The 23,856-nt window shown below is 34.3% G+C and overlaps 1 protein-coding gene across 5 annotated transcripts in view; it reads right to left on the bottom strand.

The window, feature by feature from the left end:
• The window catches only part of Ndg (Nidogen), an 87,056-nt gene that overhangs the window by 7,303 nt on the left and 55,897 nt on the right, over positions 1 to 23,856 (bottom strand). For all 5 annotated transcript variants that reach the window (XM_072520007.1, XM_072520002.1, XM_072520019.1 and 2 more), the window contains exons 12-16: positions 19,649 to 19,789; positions 16,034 to 16,288; positions 9,560 to 9,646; positions 8,973 to 9,323; positions 1,697 to 2,002 (exon numbers count right to left, since the gene is read on the bottom strand). In XM_072520007.1, coding sequence (XP_072376108.1) covers positions 1,697 to 2,002; positions 8,973 to 9,323; positions 9,560 to 9,646; positions 16,034 to 16,288; positions 19,649 to 19,789 — 1,140 coding nt within the window. The remainder of the gene's footprint in view (positions 1 to 1,696; positions 2,003 to 8,972; positions 9,324 to 9,559; positions 9,647 to 16,033; positions 16,289 to 19,648; positions 19,790 to 23,856) is intronic.

Below are 23,856 nucleotides of genomic sequence, written 5' to 3'. Positions count from 1 at the left end.
AATAAAAAAATAGTTATAAGTGGGTCGACATTTTCTTTTCGGTTGTTTTTCATTTGAACCGGTAAGAATAAAAGTGACATAAGTAATAAAATTTTAAAAAAATGAGTTTAGTCCATTTTTCAAATTCCCTGACATACCTATATTATAGTGCTATTATAGAGCATTCCATATATAGAATGAAAGTGGCTTTAATCGTTAGTACATGAATTCACCACTAGAAACAGTACGAGTTTCCTATCTCTACAAAACATTTGTTTTATTGAGAATGAAGGTGAAGTAAGTCACTGTACAATATGAGTATATTAATTCATAATTAATAGCATAATGACACTCAATTTAAAAAACATTGAAGGTAGAAGTGATCATGAACACTGAGATTCATCTGAATTTGTGGTCGATGTAGACAAAGACTTCGATTCTGACCAACCCAGGCTTAAGCCTAATAATTTAGAATGCTTTCTCAATCCTTTTGCAGTAAAAATGCTTGTAACGTATTCTTCTAGTTTAAAAGATGAAGATAGAAATATTCATTCATTTTCTGATGATGTTCCAACAGAAATAGGACCTTCTAATAAGTATAAAAGTAGGAAAATACTTAGAAATCCTTTCTAACATAAGCAAACTATAGCGAATTAAGCTTGAATTTCTGGACAGCGATATGTGTCAAAGAACGGAAAAATTGTCGAAAGTAAAACATTTCAACATACTCTTTGTTGCTGTAAAATGAAATGTAATGATGAAATCGCACTAGAAGAGAGGAAGTCTTTGTTTCAATCGTTTTGAAAAATGAGAGATTTCAAGAGACAAAGTATATTTTTATGTGTATACATAAAAAATGCGTAAAAGCAAAGAAGACCAAGAAGAGACGGGAAAACGAGAAATACGGTGGAGTTTAATGTTCTAAACATAAAGTCGACTGAAAGAAAAAAATGTGCCATATGAAAAATTTTATCCATCAAAGAGACCTGTTGGGGAGTTGAAAAAGTAAGATATAATCGATCTGCGACCGTTTATTCCTCTGGCGCATCACATGTTTTTCTTGGGCCTAAACAGCGCAGAATGTAATGTTTTTAAAGTGCTAATAATGCCATACTCTTCACATTAAATGTTCAATATAATTCATTGTAATTCCAGAGTCAAGTCGTTATATTTGAATTTACCGTGCGCATGATTAGAGTGAAAGTGGCTTAAGTCAATCTAGCTCAATTATTTGTATAATATACATTTGTATAAATATTATATTTGATTACTTTATTCGATTAATTTGTGATATTTATATTTGATATTTTCAATATATTTTGATATAGTGAATTTTACCATCTTTTATTTTATTGATTTTGAATTTTTTTCTTTGTTGGGTAAATATATCATTTCTGTTTTTCTAGCGATTCATACATTTAAAAACAGTGTCGCCCTTTTTTTAAAGAGTTGTTCTCTTCCTTGTTTCTTGTTTGTTGTTTTGTCTTATTTTTCTTGCGTTTCTCACTTCTATGAACGACCCCGCCTATAATATACCAGGGCGCAGCAACGGTGCATTGGAGAATAATGTATTAGTGTTCTAAGTTTACTTCCTAGTAATCTAGATCACATGGTTGGTACAGTATATTTAAGTCATTGGTAAGTCATGTTAATATATACATAATAAGCAAGTCATTTTGAGATAAAAAATAACACAAACTTATAAAGATATACTCACCATTAACAATAAAATTTTCTTTTTCAGTACCATCTAAAGCTGAGCTACTGATAGCCCTTCCGCTGATATCACTCCAATAAATTCTTCCTTCGAGACAATCTACGTCCAGACCTACCGCAGTTTGATAAGCCTTAACTTGAATAGGCTTTTTCACCTTGTTTCTCGTTCTGTCAAGGGGAATTTGTAAAGTAGCCATACCTTGATTAAGAAGAAGATAGTTGCCTTCGTGTTTGGATATTGCTTTACACATGGTGCCATTACCAACATAGCCAGGTTTGCACTGACACAAGAATCGTCGGCTTGCGTCTGAAAAACACATAATAAATTATTTTTTAGCAAGGCTTTTATTTATCAGAAAGAAATATTTCCAGGAAAATATATCCCGGATGAATTTTCAGCGAATAAAAGTTTGGGGCAAGGATGTTGTATATCGCCAACATTGTCCAAAATGTATGTTGCAGTAGTTTTAAAGAAGTGGGAAAGAAATATTCAAGAAATCGGAATATAACTCAAAAACACGACCTTTTTCACTTTGCAGTTGGTCGATAACAAGCAGTTACATCAAATGATAAAGAAGACGTCGAGTACATGATGCATTGCGAGAGATAATAAGATATGATGTGTTCCATCGATGGAAGCACAAAATACCAAAACAGCAAATTCTGGCAAACACGTAAAGTCTAGATAATTCGTAGCTCTACCATTAGAAGAAGCCCCAGCACGCAGCACTGGAAATTTTATTAGTTGATGTTTATTTTCAGTACAACCTTCAAAAAAAAAATAAAAAAAAAATAAAAAATAATAACAGAAGGTCATCCAAAAAATTAACAAAACTCCAAAACCTGGACATGAAGGGCCCACATCCTCGAACACCAAGTCGCCGAACTGGGGCAGCCCGGAGCGGAGATTCGAGGCCCGAGCAAGCAATTTTAGTTCGATGATACGTCACTAGAGAAAACAGGAAAAGAGCGCGTCACGCTAGCCTACATTGATCGGGTTAGGATATATTCTTGTACCCAGGAGTTCCACACGAAAAACACTTGGCTAATAGCTGTGCCCCTATCGCGCATCAGAGTGCTATAGGGGGGAAATGAATGGCCTGGAGCATTGGAGCGCGGTGGAGTGACTGTTTTTAACTCGAGTTAATACACCTCGTTCCAGTGAATTGTTACACCCGAACGTAATTCTTAGGGGTGAACATGTCTCACAGGCTGGGTTTACTTAAAAAAAAATAAATAAATAAAAAAAAACAAAATAAAAAAAAGTACACAATGCACAAGTTAATTAAAAAATACGAATTCTTGGATTTTTAGAGCCAACATCCAAAAGGCCAAATACCTCTGTATCGATGGAGAATCTAGTCATCTAACATTAAATAATGGTAGAACAACAACACATTGTACCAGATAGAACCAGAATATTTAATCTTGTGGGTATCAATGAAAAAGACTTAAAATAAGATTTCAAAAGACGTATTACGTACCATATGATCCAATTAAAAATGTTTAACGAATTTCGCCGAAACTTCCCACAAAATTAATAATATAAGTTTTATTGTTCAAATAATGCTAAATGGAATTGTTAATTAATGCTAATAAGCAAAACTATAATGTTGAGGTTTTTGGACTAATAATTTAAGTAATAGTTTTAAGTTTATTTCAGGGAACAATTACGAATATATCGAACAATAATAAGATCAAAACTGCCTGGGGTAATTGTGGGATGGATTAACTAGCTCTGCGGTTATCACAGCCGGTCCCAAGCCTGGATAAAGCGTACAGGATGATTGGCAAGGTTAGCAACCTACCAATCGTAAAAACGAATACTGCTCAAAGCAAAAATGTACAACCTCGGAACCGGATTGATACTATGAAGACGGCCACAAAAAGAAATAAGGACAAGTGAAAAAAATCCAAAACCCAGATGAGAATCACTACATAGGATATCAGATCGCTTAACTGATCAAGGAACCAAGAAATAACCCAAGTGCTCAAAGAGAAATAAGTGGACATTTGCGCTCTACAGGCAACAAAACAGAAAGGAAAATGACAATCAAAATTACGTGAATATATACCAATCTACAGTGGAGTAGCAAAAGAAAACAGGGCCAAAGAAGGTGTAGCCTTACTAATACACGAAAGGTACCAGAATAATATTAAAGAGTGTCAATATATACCAGAAAAGATCGTAACAGCAAAAGTTAAGAATGGAGAAGAAAGACATAAACACCATCGAAGTATACGGCCTAGAAAATAATAAACTTCAAAGAACAATGGAAACGTTTTATAACGAATTACAACAAGTAGTAGATCAAGTCAGAGGGAAGATGATAATATTGGGGGATTTTAACGGTCAGATAGGCAATCAAGTAACACCTGAAATTAAGCAAAATCATAACGAGAATGTTATAAACGAAAATGGAGAACTGATGATAAACTTCTGTGCAAATAACGAACTTAATATTTTTTGACCACAAAGACCAACACAAATATATATTCAATAACAGGACAAAAATTTATGGTAGATTATGTTATAACCAACAGAGATATAAATCCACCAAAAATAATCGCCCAAAGATGTCGCAACTAAGCAGATGTAGGTAGCGACCATAGCCTAGCATTATGTAAAATAAGAATCTTCATTAAATACTTCACACCCAAGAGAGAAGCACAAACAAAAACAAAAATTAGAGTCGAATGACAAAATACGCAATCCGTGGAAATACTTAGGTATGTATACGTGAAGAAAAAATGTGCAGAAAAGAAGAAAACCTTTTTACAATACAGAACACAAACATAACAGGCAACTACTATAAACAAATCAGAAAAGAAACGAGTACTTTAGTCAGATAAATAAAAAGAGAACAATGGTAAAGCTTTTTAAAACAGTTAAAACACAACTTCTACGGAACACAAAAAGAAATATGGAGAATGATCAGAGGACAAACAAAAGATATAAACGAACTAATAAAACCGAAACACATTCAGAAAAAAACGTGGAAGACTACTTTCGATTCCTATTTGCTAAAGGTGACGATAATGAACCACCACCACCAGAAGTGACGACAAACTAAGAATTAAATTTTGAGGTGGAAGAGTGAAAGGACTCATTAGGAAAATTAAACAATTGAAAATCACTAGAAGAGGACTGAATACCGAATGAACTGAAGTGTGAAGGACCAGATCTGACCCAACAACTATTAAAACTTATACAAAAAATATACCTCTAAATAACCTCTATTCAAAAAGGGACAAATCGGACCCAACAAATTATAGAAGAATTAATTTATTAAACCCAAAACTAAAATTAACTACCAAAGTAAGAATAAATAATCTGAATAAAATTATAATACTAGCGAAAGAACAACAAGGTTTTAGGTTGGGAAGATCATGCACCGACGCTATATTTGTAATGAGGCAAGTGCAATGTACAGGACAAAAAAGAAAAGGCCCCCAGTGCCCAGCACTTCCCAGAGACTTGATCACGGCAGCGATCAAACAACTAAACGGAAGGAGGGGTGCTAAGAATCCCTGGGTAAGACCCGGCTGCCACAAGACGATAATTTGGCTATGCTCCTACAATATTCGAACACTGACGGACGACAATAGATTCCCAGAAATAGAAAGTGAACTAAAGGATATAAAATGGGATATCCTTGGTATATGCGAGACCAGAAGAAAAAGTGATGAGTACATAATACTAAAAAATGGCACACATTTTATGCATAAAGGTGGCGAATACACGGGAGTGGGATTCTTGGTAAAACAAAGCCTCACACAGTGTATCGAAGAATTCAAGCCCATATCAGACAGAGTAGCATATCTCATCATCAGGATTAATAAAAGAACCACTCTGAAAGTGATCCAAGTGTACGCTCCGACCAAAAGCCACGACGATGAAGAAGTAGAAATATTTTATGATGAAATAAGAACAGCTATAGATACAAATAAAGCAAATTACGAAATACTATTAGGAGATTTTAATTCTAAATTGGGCAAAAAAGAGGAAGATTACGAACATTTAATTGGTAACTATGGCTACGGAAAAAGAAACGATAGAGGAGAAATGCTTCTCAATTTCATGAATGAACATAACATGTACTCAATGAACTCCTTTTTCAATAAAAAACCAAGCAGAAAATGGACATGGATGAGCCCCGATAAAAAGACAAAAAATGAAATAGATTATATCCTAACGAAGAATAGAAACGTAGTAGAAGACGTATCAGTATTAAATCAGTTTGACCTAGGAAGCGATCATAGACTAATAAGAACAAAACTAATAATTAACAAAAAACTAGAAAGAAAAAGAATACATGAAAAAAGATACAAATGGACATCTGAAGAAATCAAAAATAGTGAATTTAATAAAAAGATAGCGCATGCATTAAATCAAGTTAGCATGCAGCAGATAAACTCCAATGATATTGATGATTTGAATAACCTTATTACCGAAACAGTGAATAAAAGCCTTCTGCAACTGAAAAAACCAAAAACAACATACAATGAATTAGACAAAGAAATATTACAACAAATAAAAAGAAGGAAGATCTTAAATAAATCTAACAAAAGGGGAACCGACGAATATAGAGAACTTAATAGGCAGATTAGAAAAGGAATCAGACAACAAAAAAGAAAAGAAAACGAAAAATTAATAACAACAACTATTGAAAAAAATAAGAGTATGAAATGCCTCAGACCGACACTAGGACGACGTCAGATGATATCATTAATGGGAAAAGACGAAAATGAAATCACAACTAGAGAAAACACACTGACACGAATAGAAGAATTTTACACAGAACTTCACAGAACACATCAACAAGATGATGAGATGAGACCAGCACGGAAATTAATAAAAAATGTTGGATCAGAAATAATGCCAAAAGTAACAATTTCAGAGGTAACTACAGCATTGGAAAATATGAAGAGAAATAAAGCTGCAGGAGAAGATAATATTACCACAGATATGATATTAGAAGGAGGTAAGGAACTAATTGCAATTGTAACTAAGCTTGTGGACAGTTGTTTACATCAGGGCAAAGTCCCTAAGAGCTGGAACAACTCTAAAGTAATCTTATTACACAAGAAAGGTGATAGTCGAAAATTGGAAAACTACAGACCCATCAGCCTACTGTCACACCTGTTTAAAATACTCACCAAAGTCATAACTACTCGACTAACAAGGAAATTAGACGAATACCAACCATATGAACAGGCAGGTTTTAGAAAAGGCTGTTCAACTTCCGATCACCTGTTAACCACAAAAATATTAATAGAAAAATGTAACGAATACAAGTTTCCAGTTTTCCTAGCATTTGTAGACTACGAAAAAGCTTTCGATACCATAGAACACACGGCCGTAATAAACGCAATGCAAAATTGTAAAATAGACAGCAGATATATTAACTTAATAAAAGAAACTATGAACCAAGCTACAGCTACATACTACCTAAATGAAAATGAACACACGAACCCTGTACCATTAAACAGGGGAGTCAAACAGGGAGATACTTTATCACCCAAACTGTTCACCTTAGTTTTGGAGGACGTTTTTAAAAACATAAATTGGAAATATAAGGGAATAAACATCAATGGCCGCTACCTCAGTAATCTACGATTTGCAGATGACATAATCCTGATAGCTACTGACCTACAAGAAATGCAAACCATGCTTTTAGAACTACATACCGAATCTTCTAAAATAGGACTGAAAATGAATTTAAACAAAACAAAAGTCATGCACTCCGAAGACACCGTGACAATAATAAACGATAAAGTTATAGAAAAAGTTGAAGAATATATATACTTAGGACAAAAAATAATACTAAATAGGGAAATTCAAACTAAAGAAATAAAAAGAAGAAGAAAGTTAGCTTGGGCAGCATTCGGTAAACTGAACTATATACTCAGAAATCAACAAATTCAATTACATCTTAGATCTAAAGTTTTTGATGCATGCATTATTCCGATATTAACTTATGCGGCACAAACATGGACAATCACAAAAAAGAATATGAATATACTTAGAGTCACTCAACACGCGATGGAAAGAGCAATGCTAGGTATATCACTTAAGGACAAGAAAACAAACACATGGATAAGACAGAAAACCAAAGTCACCGATGTGGTGCAAAAATCATTAAAGTTGAAATGGGAATACGCTGGACATGTAGCTAGGAGCGATCTAAACAAATGGCACAGATCAATTTTAACCTGGAGACCATACCAACACAAAAGACCCAGAGGCAGACCTCCTATGAGATGGACAGATGATCTGAAAAGGACTGCCGGGAAAAACTGGCTACAAGTAGCGTACAATAAAAAACAATGGAAAGGAAGACTTGAAGAGGCTTATGTTCAGATGTGGACGTGAATGGCTAGACGAAGAAGAAGAAGAAGTGCAAGAGAAATCATTAGAATACAACAAACCGGCATATCTATGTTTCGTGGACCTTAAAAAGGCATTTGGAAGGGTCTAATTACAAGGACGTTATCCACTTGTTGTACGCAAAAGAAAAGAGAAAATATCTACCAAAACAACACAATAAAAGTAAAAGTAGAAGAACTAACTGATTCAATTGAAGGTGGCAATAACAGGAAGATTCCCTGAGTCATCTATTGTTCAACCTGATCATGGACGAAATAATAAAAAAAAGCAAGAATTAAAAATGGTTGCCGCAAACGACGCAATACTCCTCTCATAAATGAAGACGATTTACAACGTATGCTGCACCAATTTAATATACCAGACAGAAAATTTATGTTAATTTCCCCAAAAAAGACAAAATGCTTGGTTATAACAGCAAATCTACTAAGATGTAAATTAGAGCTGAAAGGTCAGATAATGGAACACGTGATGGAGTTTAAATATCTAGGCATGACACTATCTAGCTACGGAAAGCTCGAAAAAGAAGTGGAAGATCAATTGAATAGAGCAAACATAGCCACAGGTTGCCTGAACGGAGAAATAAAAATATCGGGAAAGAAATGAGAAGCAGATTTTAAAACAGTCATCAGAATAACAATGACGCGGCAGAAACACGACCTAACACAGAGAGGACAAAAATAATGTTAAAAACAGCAGGTGTTTTAAGTAAGGAGTAAAAATAATATGGTAAACCAAAAAAAAACATTTAAAATAATGAGATTGCTGTGATATTTTTGGGAAATAATGAATAATATGGCTTTAAGGTTATTTAAAACAAGCTAGAGATACATAATAAATATAATGCTTATTATATAAAAATTTTTAAGCAAGTCGTCAGAAAATATACCTGTAAGACATACAGCTTGCTGATGGCACATGGTTGGATCTATATGGCAGTTTCTTTCGGCATAGCAGTCAAATCCATTACCAAAGAACCCGTCTTTACAGAAACACTTATAAGCTAATTCTTCTTCTACATATTTGCAAGTAGCGTGTTCTCCACAGTTGTTAAGAGTGTCGCAACCGATGACCTTCTTCCTACATTCAGTAATTCCATCTCCAATGTATCCATTTTTACAATGACAGTAGAATGTTTCGATTTCTTCATCAAATATGCATTCTGCATTGTCGACGCACGTACCACCGCCACAGGAGCCTGCGATGAGCACGCATTGGTTCTGAGAATCTCGAGTGTAACCTAAGAAGACAATATGCTTTGTATTATAATAGTTTTGTTAAAATTTCGAATTATTTATTATACGTAGACAGAGATTGAATAAGTTAATCTATTGTTGAATTTATCCAGAAAGGAGTTTTGATTACTTTCGTGAATAATCACGTGGTTTAGCTCTTATATTGCTTTAATTAGTTTTTGGTATAGTGTCAATTTATAATGGATCCTGAAGGTCGATATTAGAATGTAATAAAACTTACCATCCCTGCATATGCACTCATATTTCTGTGAAGGTGTTATTACGCATTCTTCTGTAGGCGTGCAATCTTGATTAGAGCTACATCCAACTGTAAGAAAAGAGTAAGTATATAAAACTACGAGTAAAATTATAAAGAGTGAAACAAAAAACATCGTTACATTACTTACGATATAAATTATGATGCAAATCATAATTCTAATCGGTAGGTATATATATATATATAAGCGGGGATCCTACAGCTTCTGCCGCTTCCCGCATTTCGATCGCCATCTTTTTCTATCTCTCCAGATGTCTTCATCAATGGCTCTGTCTTTCATGGTTTCCATAACACCTTGTATCCAAGACTTGGCTGGTCTTCCTCGTTTCCTTCTATTACTTGGATTGTATTCCATAGCTCTTTTTGGCCATCTGTTGTCGTCCATCCTCTGTACGTGTCCATACCATATTAACTGTCTAGTTTCTATTCTTTCAGAAGTTGTATGTACTCTATCTGTTTTTCTTCTAATTTCAGAATTAGGTATACGTTCTACTCTTGATATACGGCAAGCTCTTCTTAGGTAGTCCATTTCAACCGTGTCAACTTTTTTCTTTCCTTTTGCTGTCATTTGCCAACATTCTGCTCCATATGTAAGAATTGGCTCTACAATTACTTTGTAGATAGTCATTTTAGTTTTCATAGTAGCTTTGTTGGACCAAAGTATCGAATTCAGAATTTGAACACTCTTCCTGCCTTGTTGCACTCTATAGTCTATAGGTATATAAGATAAATAAAAGATCGATAAAAAATAAAAGACGTGAGAGTAAAGCGAGGCGCAGAATGCGGCACAGATCACAAACTAGTAATCGCGTGGATGGAATTCCCCTTTATATGGACCCAACAGAAACCGACCCAGGGAGAGTCTGACCAAGTTACGGCTCCAGCTACACCTGTCAATAAGTGCTCAACACAAGAAAAGAAATTCAAAATCAATTTATTAGAAGAAGACTCAATAAAAGACCTATATAAGTGAAGATTGGACCAAAAGCTAGAAGAGTTTCGGTATGAATCATTAGAACAAACATACGAACACATACAAACCTGCATGAAGACAGCAGCCCTAGAAGCTCTTGGAGAAGTGGACCAAAAATACACCCACCAAACTACGAAATTAATCGAAGACACACTAACATGCATAAAAGAGAAAAAAGAACTCCATATAAAATACCTGAACACAAAAAACTATGAGGACTGGGAACTATACAGAAAAAAAAAATAAAGAAGTGAAAAGAAAAGTGGCAAATGAAAAAAATGAAAGATGGGAAAAAACATGCACAGAGATAGAACAGCACATAGGAGGAACGAGAAATTCAGAGTCATGGCGCATCTTAAGGTCGCTCCAAAGAAATAAGACAGAGAAAATCAAGATCGGTCAAATCAAAGAAAACGAATGGCAAGAATACTATAAAAAATTGCTAACCGAAGACCGCCCCGAACTCAAAAAATCAGAAATAGACGGAATAGAAATCTACACACATGACGAAATCGAATTAAGCCTAGCTGAGGTAAAAAGAACGATCAAAACTCTAAAGAACAAAAAAGCAGAAGGTCCCGGTGGAATACCAAATAAATTGATAAAAAACGGATCGGAAAAGTTATTCCGTATGATACATAAAATGTTTGAGAGAGCACTGAATGGATAAGACTTACCGGCAGAATGGACCCAAGCATATATGACATCAATATACAAGAAAGGAAATAGAAAAAACTGCGAAAACTATCGGGGAATCAGCATTATATCGTCTATAGGCAGACTGTATGGAAAGACCATAAAGGAAAAATTAGAAATATATATACAAGATAAAATCGGAGAAGACCAGGCAGGTTTCACAGCGGGGAAAGCATGCTTAGATCACATTTACACGGTCGAACAACTAATAGAAAAAAGAATGGCCAAAAATAGATCGGTCCATCTGGCTTTTGTTGATCTTAAGAAGGCATATGACTCAATACCTAGAACCAAGCTATGGGAAGCAATGGAAGACATCGAAGTTCCACGAAGATTAATAAACGCGGTAAAAGCACTCTACAAGAATAACGAAGTAGCTATCAAAACGGGCAATAGAATGTGCAGTCCATTTAAGACGACAAAGGGACTACTACAGGGTTGCTCCACATCCCCCACCCTGTTCAAAATATTCCTGGAAAAAACCCTGAAACCATGGAAAAGAAAGTGCGAAGGAATGGGTATACCAGTAAGGAAGGAATATTTATATACGCTAAGTTTTGCCGACGACCAAATAGTGATCGCACAAGACGAGGATGACCTCAGTTTTATGATGAGAAAACTGGAGCAGGAATATACAAAGAATGGGATGGAAATAAACTTAAAGAAAACTGAATACCTTACAACGGAGAATACAGAAATAAAACAGCTGGAAATAGACGAAGGTAAACAAATCAAAGGAACAGACAAGTATAAGTATTTAGGTTTCATAATATCAAACAAAGGAACAACGGAGGAAGATATAAAAAATAGACTAGGACAAACAAGAGACTGCAGACGAAAATTGAACCCGGTACTATGGGATAAGAACATCAGCATGAAAACAAAGAAAAAAATATATAATACCATGACAAGAAGTATCCTCACTTATGGGTGTGAAAATTAGACAATAAATAAGAAAACCAAAAACAAAATAAGAGCAACAGAGATGAAATTCCTAAGGAGAAGCTGCAGAGTAACAACATGAGATAGAATAAATAACATGGAGATTAAGAGGAGAATGGGAATGAACTCCGAAATAATAGACTACATCGAACAGAAGAGGTTAACCTGGTACGGACATGTCAGAAGAGCAGACCAAAATCGGTGGATAAATAGAATAACACAGTGGAGCCCGATAGGAAGAAGAAAGAGAGGCAGACCCCGAAGATCTTTCAGAGATGAAGTGGACGAAGCAATGAGCAGAAGAAACCTACAGGAAGGGGACTGGCTAAACAGGAAAAATTGGAGAAAACGGTTGAGTGAAGGAATACAGAGAAAACTGTGGAAATCCTTGTATATATATATATATATATATATATATATATATATATATATATATATATATATATGTATATATATAAGATATAGTGCGGCTATTACTAGGCTGCATGGTCGCACGCACCTCAAATGAAATGCCGTAAAAAACTATTTTAAAATTTTTAAAAACCTCGAATATTTTGTTATATTTTAAGCATTTTTTTTATGGTATTAAAGCATGGACTCTGATATGCCATGTGTCAAATATTGGAAATGTTGTTCTTGTGATTAGAACAGAAGTAGTTCCAGAAGTTTTCAATATTTGTAATTGTATTTTTTAAAGTTTTTAAAATTATTTTGATAACAAGAATTGGAAAATTTTGCATATAGTCCAGGCGGGATCTGTCGAAAAGCAGACCATAATGGATATTTTCCATTAGATAGGAGTCTATTTTTTGCTGGAATCATTTCAGGATGTACCAATAATCACGATATGCACCAGTCGCAACCCTTTTGCTTAATTTTTGATTTCACAAATTGATTGGAAAAAGGCCAAATTGTCTTATTTGGTGATCAAAATATGGTCCGCTCTACCTGTCAATCAAAATACTACTGTCAGGAATGTTAACGCCAACCCCCGCGCCAATTCCCATGCTAACCCTCACTCCAACCTCCACCCGAACCAAGTCACCATCGACGGAATAAATGAACCGTCTTCAGTTCTCAGTAGCAGTAATGCATTGATTAGTGATCAGTCTAGTAGTGTCTGGGGGCTAGGGAGACTAAGACCTCGGAATCTCTGAAGAAGACATCAAAGAGGATGACGTAAGCTCGGCACAATGATAATCGATGCGGTTCAACGTAGAAGACTGTTGAGTTTAATATTATTTCTTGTAATAGTACTCGTCTTAGCTGGCAATGTACTACATGTGATATGTATATATATATATATATATATATATATATATATATATATATATATATATATATATATATATATATATATATATATATATATATGCGGTATTTTTCTGTGGAATCCCAAAATTGTTAATGATTTTCTCCCCAACAATGAAGATCACACTTATTGACATGAACAGCAAAGTAAAAGTCTGAAAACTCCGAATAAAGAAAAAAATCTTGCTTTTATTGAATTTTTTATAGAGACAGATAAACTTAATCAATTTGAAAATGCACTACATAAGTTAAAGTGGTGTGGATCAATAGAAGATACGTCATTATTTGAAGTTTGGAAAAAATTAAACAGAGCGAAATTAACTTAACTGCACAAAGTCTTGAAAACTTTATTGAAGAGGCTGAAATTGTTTTAGAAGATGCAGATCTCAACTTTGATCTTGTCGATTCTGTAGGGAATTCAACGGATGCTATTCAATTCCTTGATAATGGTAATTCAAGTCTTGTTTTAAATTTAAGAATTTCTCCTACCAAGAAAATTAATATACTAAGTGCAACAGATGTAACGCCTCAAAATATCAATCTAAAATTGTCAGAAGTCTCAGATATAGAAATCAAGGATCTATTAAAATTAAATCTGAATTTGCCACAACATATAACACCTATCAAAGACACTGTAAAAGATGTAACACCTCAAAATAGCAATCTAGAATTGTCAGAAAACCCAAATATAAGGATCATCAGTCCACCAAAAGAGAATCTGGATTTGCCACAACATGTAACGCCTACTAAAAATTTTTCCCAAAATCTGTTAAAGTCGAATCTACAGATATCACGAGACAAAGCTTTATTGAATAATTATCATATAAACGTACCCAGTACAAAAACTGATCCAAACGTTCCTAGTCCATTCAAGCGAGCACTCTTCTGGCCAGAGCCAAAATCAGAATTAAGAAAAAGTAAAGAAAAAACACCAAGTGTAGTGACAGGTCAAATGTGACAGGAGAATAATCAGAAAAAAACAGAAAAAGTTAAAAGTGAAGCTGAAATACTAGAAAGAAAAAAAAAGCAAGAAACCAAGAAAAAAGACAGAGAAGCCAAAAACAATTGGTAGAAAAACGAAAACCTACTTCTGAGTATGTGTCATTAGATTTAAAAGGAAACATAAATAATTTATCTAGAAAAAAGCCCAAACTTAACGATTACGTGGTGGTAGAGTATGATGGTAAATATTTTCCGGGTAAAGTTACAGCAGCCAGAAAACAGGAGTATTTCGTTTCCGCAATGACTCAAAGTGGTAGAACAGGATGGCGCTGGCCAGATACAAAAGACCAAATATGGTATGATGAAAAAGATGTCGTTAGAATTATAGATTCAACGAAGGTTAAAAATTCCAGAGGTATATTTCACATAGAAGACATGAATACGTTTACAGAATTCACCGAAAATTTATTTTCTCTGATTAACATTTAAATTTCAGTTTTTGTCTACAATAATTTGTTCAATTTGTTGTATTATGTTTGTAATAAAATATATTTTTTAAAACTTCGACACATTATTCATAATATACTAATTTTACTTTTAATTTGTTATCTTTTCCGCAACTTCAACAGTTAGTACAAGTGGGTCAGGTATAAGTACAACGGGGGTCACACTTAAGTACACTTCCAAATAATGAGGTCCGGCATTGGACCAATTTCATGTGTTCAGAAAACTTGATATAATTTCGCCTAATTATAGGTATAATTTTAAAAATTTTGGCATTAATTAGTAACCAATAATATCCTCAGAACGTATGAAGCAGTACTTACTTCAAAACACATTTTATATTTTTTCGTTAAATATTGTAAATAATCAATCAAAAAGATACTAAAGTGTCAGGTACTGGTGCATTTACCTTATATCAAAAGTCTTGAAGGAAAATCAAAAAAGCTGCTTTCATTTTACTAAGTGACATAAACTGATTTGCATATTCCATAGTAAAATATAGTAGCATCTAGCTAACAATATTAAAATAAGTAGTCGCTAAGAAGAAAATATCAACATTGTTAAGTTAATAACACATCGAAAATAGTTTACCGTTAAAATAATATATTCTTAAAAAGATTAGGATTTAATGTCAATATTGGAAGTAAACAAAATGTAAGCTCGATTACTTACAGCGTTGAGATAGTATGACTTTTTCCAGTTTTTTTTATGACTGGCAATGGAACTACAAAAAAGGGAATTTTACTGCTATTATGGGATGTAAATAATTGTAAGGTTATTGTAAACTGTGAATTATTAAAGACCAATAACATACTCCTATTTTTTTCTGCGGGTGTTCTTAGGTTATGAAAGTATTTGGTCGCACTAAGACCAGTGTAGAACAGACTGCTTCAGGGAAGAAAGGGAAAGAACAGAAAACAAAATAATTGATTTAATTTGTATATGAATGAGTCCTGACTTGGAAATTCCATAAATAAAATATTTTTAATTATAATTTAAGATTATTTCTAAAAATATAGTACCTACTTAGTTAATAAAAGAAATCCATATCAAAGATATCATTTACTTACCACTGATAGAACAATAGTATCCATCTCCCACATATCCAGCATTACACACACATTTCGATTTTCCCAAAGTTTCGTCATATGTACACATAGCCTGGGGATCGCAGTTATCAACAATAGTGCAGGAAATTACTTCTGGCTCGCACGAATATCCATTCCCTTCAAAACCTTCATTGCATATACATTCATAGTCACGAAGGATATCTGAGTAGAGACATGAGGCGTTTGCATGGCAATTGTTAACAACACTGCAAGAACCTATTAAGTAAAGCAAAAATTACTGTTTAGAGCAATACTGTAGAGAGTAAGATTGTTGGGATGTCAAAGATAAGAAATGCTCTACGAACATTCGGAACGGGAGAAACGGGAAAGAAAAGAAACAAAAAGTTAGAATCTAAGGCCTTCATGACTTAAACAGCGGTTATATTATATATCAAGTATATTAATTTTAGACTTAAAAACCGTCGATTGTCTGTATATTTATACAAAATGTATAAATAAATGTATATACTTTTACATATATATATATATATATATATATATATATATATATATATATATATATATATATATATATATATATATATATATATATATATATATATATATATATATATATATATGTTACGGTAAATATGATTAAATGGGAATTATTAATAATTACCGGTTACTATGAATACAACCCAAATAGCTAGTTAAAAGTAATAAATATACCAGAAATAATCACATTGATCGGTTATTATTAATAAATCCCGTATTCAAACGGTAAACGTGATAAATGTTGAATACCAATAAGTTCTTAGAAGCTTGCGGGGTGGAGGGAAGTAAGTGTATTAGTCACTGCGACATACCAGTGTTAAAATAAGGCGCGCGTATTACCACAGTTATAGTAAATCTGTAGTCGGAAGCAGTTCTGTGTCATTGTAAAACATTTTTGTTTAGTTGAACAAGCGGTGTGAAGTTTCGAGTGTTCTGTGCATACCTACCAACTTATTTTACAATGAGTGATTTCGAATCCATGAAAGCACGATTTAGCGATCAAATCGATACACTTAAATCTGAAAAAGCAAACAATCATCAGTTATTCACCAGAGATGAGTATTATGCATTTTTAATGAAAGTTAAAACAACCAAAACAAGATTCATTTTCATTATATATTGTGGAGTTTGTCAAGATTTATTTAAATCTTTGTGTACTGTGTCAAAAGAAAATGAGTATTCCAAAAAAAAGGACTCGTTGTGAAGCCAATTTTAAGTAGTGCATTTAATTCGAGATGTCAAGATGCAGTCACAAGCGGATGGTGACTATAAATTTATTATGGTCTATCAAGACCATCTTACCAAAGTTGTCCAGCTCAGAGCATTAAAAACCAAGCGTTCCGAAGAAGCTGCGTACCATATGTTGGAAGTGTTTACCATATTTGGAGCTCCACACATTTTACACCGTGATAAATGTCGAGAATTCGCCGCAAATAAGATTATTGAAGTAGTCTGCATGCAGTATGTGAGACGAACTAAAAATTGTCCACGGAAAACCCAGACATAGCCAGTCGCAAGGTTCGGTAGAGAGAGCGAACCAAGATATCGAAAAAATGTTGGCCACATGGCTGGAAACAAACAAAACGAGTCAGTGGTCGTAAGGCATAAAGTTCATACAATTTACGAAAAACAGAGCTTACCATTCCGGCATTATCTGTAGTCCATACGAAGCACTATTCCGTTGTAAGGCTAAAGTAGGATTGAAAACATCCTTACCTGCTGGTACTTTAACTGAAATTAGAAGCGAAGAAGATTTAGAAGCAATATTAGCAGATGAGTCCGATGATGCTGATGATGGAGCAAAGCACCGTGGTAATTTGAATATTAACAGTACAACCGAGGATTCACAATTAGCGAATGTTGAATATCCCGGTAACGCTAACAGGCCAATAGAATACAATGCATGTGCAATAGTTGCTGTCAATGGGGAAGACAATGACAATGGGGAAGACAAGCCAATTGGAGTTGAAGAAAATAAGAGAAGATGGCACTGAAGTTGAGAAAACTTAAAAGAAAATTCGAGAGATTCGAGATCTTGCTAAACAGTTACTTATAAAACAAGCTGACAAAATGTTAAAGCACTCTAATGATAGATTCCCTGTTGCAAAAGTAGGTGAAAGTGTTAGAGTGCGAATTTCAGAAGTTGATAGAGCTAAGGCCGATAGCCGAAATATTATTGCCATTATTATTTCTGTTAAAGATGAAAGGCTGTATAAGCTAGGCACCTAGCATGGTATTTCAAACCAACTTTATGCAAGAAACGAATTTACTACCTGCAAGGAAACACTTATTTCAGTCAATGATGTGCCTGCTACTGAAATAGGTCTCAGGGAATTCGCCGGTAAAGATTCGAATTTAGGTGGTCAAGGATTCCGTCACTGCAATTGTAGTGGCCAATGCAACTCAAATCGCTGCAAATGTAAAAAAGCAAGTGTTCTTTGTAATTCTAAGTGCCACAAGAACCTGTCCTGCAAAAACAAGTAATTATAGTCTGGTAACTTACAGATAATGCGTATGTACGAGTTTGTTATTACTTATTGCATGTCTAGTTGAGATTTTTGATTGATAAATTATGTTTAAATGTTTAAATTTATTACCTAATACGAGTCTGTTTTGATTTAATACATGTCTAGTTGGGATTTTTAATTGATAAATTAATGTTTAAATGTTTAACTTTATTGCCTGATACGAGTCTGTTTTTACTTATTACATGTTTAGTTAGGTTTTTTGATTGATAAGTTCTGTTTGATTGATAAGTGTTTTAGGCTTGGTTGCACCAACAGATCTTAAGATTAGGACGTGCCTTAAGCTCGGCTTACGAAACATAGGCGTTACACCATTGAGTTTTAGATCAATTTTCGGTTTGTCATAATGGATTGCTACGTGCAATGGATCGATAAAAATTATGGTGCAAGGTAAGTGAGACGGCTCTATCTATAAGCTTATCTGGGCTACACTGGAGCTCAAGATTTGTTGGTGCAACCAGACATAAATCTATTACGAAAATACAAGTCTGTTTTTACTTATGTCTAGTTGGGATTTTTGATTGATAAAATTATGTTTAAATATTTAACATACCTGATACGAGTCTGTTTTTACTTATTACATGTCTAGTTAGGTTTTTTTATTGATAAATGTTGTTTAAGTGTTTTAACTTTGTTACCAAATACAAGTCTAGTTAGGTTTTTTTGATTGATAAATTATGTTTAGGTGTTTAACTTTATTACCAAATTCGAGTCTGTTTTTACTTATTACATGTCTAGTTAGGTTTTTTAATTAATAAGTTCTGTTTAAGTGTTGAACTTTATTACCGCGTTTCATAAATAAACAGTAGCGAAGCCATAATGCGTTTTTATTAAATTTACCAGAACCGTTAGGATAGTATTAATAATAACCGGTTAGTCTAATTATAAAGGCATTATTAATCACATTGACCAACTGCTAAGGTTATTATTAATATAGACCAGGCTATCACATTGACCGTAACATATATATATATATATATATATATATATATATATATATATATATATATATGTATGTATGTATTTTACCTGTAGTTAGACTTTAATATCAAACCTGGTAATCTTTCAGTTGGTTGAGAAACCGTAGCTGGTAAAGTTGTAGTCTCCAAAATGCAATAAGGTGTACCAGTTTCTATTATATAACCAGAGGGACAATAACAACCATCGGCAGTACATGTTTGTAAAATTTCCTGATCTACAATAAAAAAATAAATAGAGTATTTTTAATTTAATGGTAGACAAAAAATTTATCTACGAATATATTTACAACAAAAGTGAAATGTTAATAATAATAAATTGGGTTTAAGGGGTTGAGTCGGACCTATAATTCTAAAATCAAGACCCAAATGCCCTACATATTTTTCTGTTCCATCTTGACATGCTGATGATCCTTGAATCAGCAGTACCTGCTTTCATACCACCAACATTGAGAGCTTCATATGTACGGTGTCTTATTTATCTCATAGTAGGTATTCGTTGGATCAGTTAATGAACCAAATCGACAAAAATAAAAAGAGAGGCAATAGGAGACACAACCTTAGGGGATGATTTACATACTCTTATGAAAACACCGAGAAGCTTAAGGTATCTCAAAAAGGCTGATCCGGAACTCAACAAAGAAGATGAGGGAGCAAAGTGCTGATACTAGCAAAATCACTATACCACGGAACTACTACGGTAACTACTTTTAGAGCGAGAATTGATATGACACAGGCTGCTACGTAGACTACGTCTATCAGATAGACTTCCGACGACAAAAATACAAACAAAACCAGACCCTTAATTTCCTCCCCAATTAATTGTAACTGAGTAAGTAGACAAACGACTATAATGAGAATCAACTCAGCAGTGATTCCCAAGAACTACCGGGACAAAATTTATCCGAGAATGAAATAGAGTTCATAAAAGATGTCCTAATAAGACTTATGTGCTTCTAGATATGGAGGAAGTCGACTCGTGGAAGGGTACTGTATTAATATGTGCTGAGTAAGACCTCTAATATTACAAAGAACTTTCTTAAAGAAAACAAAAACGGGGGGAAATTTTGTTTTCTTTGTTTTGTTTGAGGATAAAGAACTAGCTAAACCGAAGTGTGTGCTGGCTTAACTTCCAAAAACCAAAAGTGGGTATATGAAGATGACATTAGCATGTCTTGGTAAATAAATTTAAGTTTTCATGGTGAAACGTTGAGCATTATGGTCAATCAGAGGTAGAAGAGTGAAATATACAAGCTTATATAACTTCGTTTTTAATACCATTTATACCAGCAGACACCTCCTAATGGTGGGTCCAATTTATTGTTTATAGCTTTACACAATTAGATCCAGACCAAGAGATCCGGGTACGAATAGAAATGGCAAGGGCAGCGTTCTTAAAATTCAAACAATTGTTCTGTGACAAAAATCTGAATACTGCGCTGAGACTGAGGTTTGTTGAATGTTACGTCTGGTCGCAACTATTGTACGGGGTAGAAACATGGACACTAAAAGCGCAAATAGTTAAAAAGATTGAAGCCTTTGAACTTTGGATATACCGGAGAATGTTGAGAATTCCATGGACTGCCAGGGTCACCAATGAGGAAGTGCTGAGCAGGATGGGTCGAGACAAAAAATTGTTGAGAACGATAAAAGTACGCAAGACTGCATACCTTGGACACATACTAAGAAATAATAAATATAGTCTTCTGCAGGTCATCATGCAGGGTAGAGTCGATGGCAAAAAGTGAATAGGTAGAAAGAGGAAGTCATGGCTGCGAAATATTCGAGACTGGACAAACATGACTGTAGACGAATTATTCCACGTTGCAAAAGACAGAGAAGCTTTTAAAAATGTGGTCGCCAACCTCCGTTAATGGGGACGGCATAGGAAGAAGAAGAGCTTTACACAAGAAGGCACCAGCAAAAACCTGTGCTTAATATAGAACCATCAGTTTGTTAAGCCATTTATTAAAAATTTTTCAACAGGTAATACATGACCGTATCTATAATAAATGCGAGGAATACCTAAGTGATACACATTTGGTTTCCGTAACGGATTTGGAACGAGAGAGGCATTGTTTGGGATGAACTTACTTGCTCAAAGAAGTCTTGATATATTTGTAGACATGTACTGTTGTATTATTGACTTCCAAAAGGCATTTGTACGTGTTAACCACTCTATATTGATCAAAGTTATAAGGGACGTTGGCTTGGATGGCAGAGACGTTCGCATAATTGCAAATTTGTATTGAAATCAAACATCAGTTTTAGTATACGGTTTGGAATCACAAGCTCTTAATACTAAAAGATGAGTGTGGTAGGGATGTCTCTTGTCGCCTTTGCTTTTCAACGTTTACTCCGAAAGAATTTTCAGGAATGCACTTTCTGAAAATTCTATCCTTAATAGAGGGTTTTGTCCCAATCTCAGAAAGAGTGATGCTACTACAAATAAGGACATCATACACAAAACTAAATTTGACATTAAACACACACAACAAATTGAAGATGCACTGAAAATAACAAAGAACAGGGAAATCACGGTAGTTATGGGCAATTTAAATGCAAAAGTCGGCAAGAGAAGAGCTGGAACAATAATGGGAGATCAATGACTAGGGGAACGTAACGATAGAGGAGATCTTCTAATACAATTCTGCCAAGAACAAAGTCTAATAATCACAAACACGTTGTTTAAATTACCTATAAGACGGTTATATACATGGCGCTCACCAGCAGATAAACCGGAAAAGTGGTAAGAAACCAAATCAATTATATAATGATTAAAGAGAGATATCATAACACCATCAAATCAGTTAAAACATATCCAGGAGCAGATGTCACATCAGACCATACCCCCCTAATCGCTAATGTCACGCTTAAGCTTAAACGTATTATAAAACCCCAAAGAACTCCAAAATTAGATGTTAGAAAACTGAAAGAAGCTGATATAAAAAACAAACTCCAACAGAAAATATACGAAAACTTTGATAAATTAGATACTAACAACTACGAGATAAACCAACAATGGAAAACATTAAAAAGCTGCCTCCTCGTTCTATGCAAAGAGATGTTAAAAGAACCGATAAGAGAGAGAGACAACTGGATGACCGACGAAATACTCGGCAGGACGGACCAAAGAAGACAAGCCAAGAACAAAGACAGTCACAATTACAAAATCATTAACAATGAAATCAGAAAAATGATAAGAGAGGCAAAACAAACTTACTATGGGAAAAAAAGTAAAGAGATAGAAGATCTTCAGAACAGATATGGCCTATTCAACCTAGATGAAAAGGTTAAAGAAATGGCAGAGCTGCAAAAAAGAAACCACAACACAACTGTTTAAGATAAAAAGGGAAATACTATGATAACGACTGACGAAAAGCTAAAACGTTGGAAAGAATATATGGAAAAGCTCTTCGACAACGAAAGAGGAAACCTACAAGACATATCTTTCGAGGTCATAGAAACAAGTATAGAAATTACAAAGGAAAAAATATTGTATGCACCAAACAACACCAAAAACGGAAAAAGCCCGGGGCCCGATAAACTGCCTATTGATATCCTTAAAATAATAGAAAATGAGTACATGGATGTCCTCTTAAAGCTCTTTAATGACATTTATCAGTCGGGTGACATACCCAATGAATGGTTGACCTCAACATTTATTTGTCTCCCAAAAAAGAAAAATGCACCGACCACCGCACCATAAACCTGATGTCTCACACACTTAAAATGTTTTTAAAGATCATCCATAAACGCATTTACCAAATACTTGATATGGATATTGAAGAAACCCAATTTGGATTCCGTAGAGGCGTAGGTACCCGTGAAGCTCTCTTTGCATTCGACTTACTAATCCAGAGATGCTTGGATGTGAACCAATATATGTACGTCTTTTTCATAGATTACAACAAGGCTTTCGATAAAGTCCTTCACAAATAGCTAATGGTCGTCCTCAATGCAAAACACTTACAATATAATGACCTTCGAATTATAACAAATCTATATTATAAACAGCAGGCACACATACGCATTAACGAACACACATAGAAGAGTTCGAAATTAAAAGAGGAGTGCGATAGGTGTGTGTATTGTCACCACTACTATTCAATGCATATTCTGAAGAAATTATCAAAAGAGCTCTTGAAGGAGAACAGCAGAAATAAAGGTCAATGGAACACGAATTACCAACATTAGATATACGGACGATACTATCATAATAGCAGACAACCTCTAAGACCTCCAAAAGCTAATGAACAAGATAGTTGAGTATGGAGAAGAATAT

This window comes from Diabrotica undecimpunctata, chromosome 1 (genome assembly GCF_040954645.1).
Source record: "Diabrotica undecimpunctata isolate CICGRU chromosome 1, icDiaUnde3, whole genome shotgun sequence".
Lineage (NCBI taxonomy): Eukaryota > Metazoa > Arthropoda > Insecta > Coleoptera > Chrysomelidae > Diabrotica > Diabrotica undecimpunctata.
Note: the sequence above shows the minus strand (reverse complement) of the source record. Positions and strands in the feature narration are given on the sequence as shown.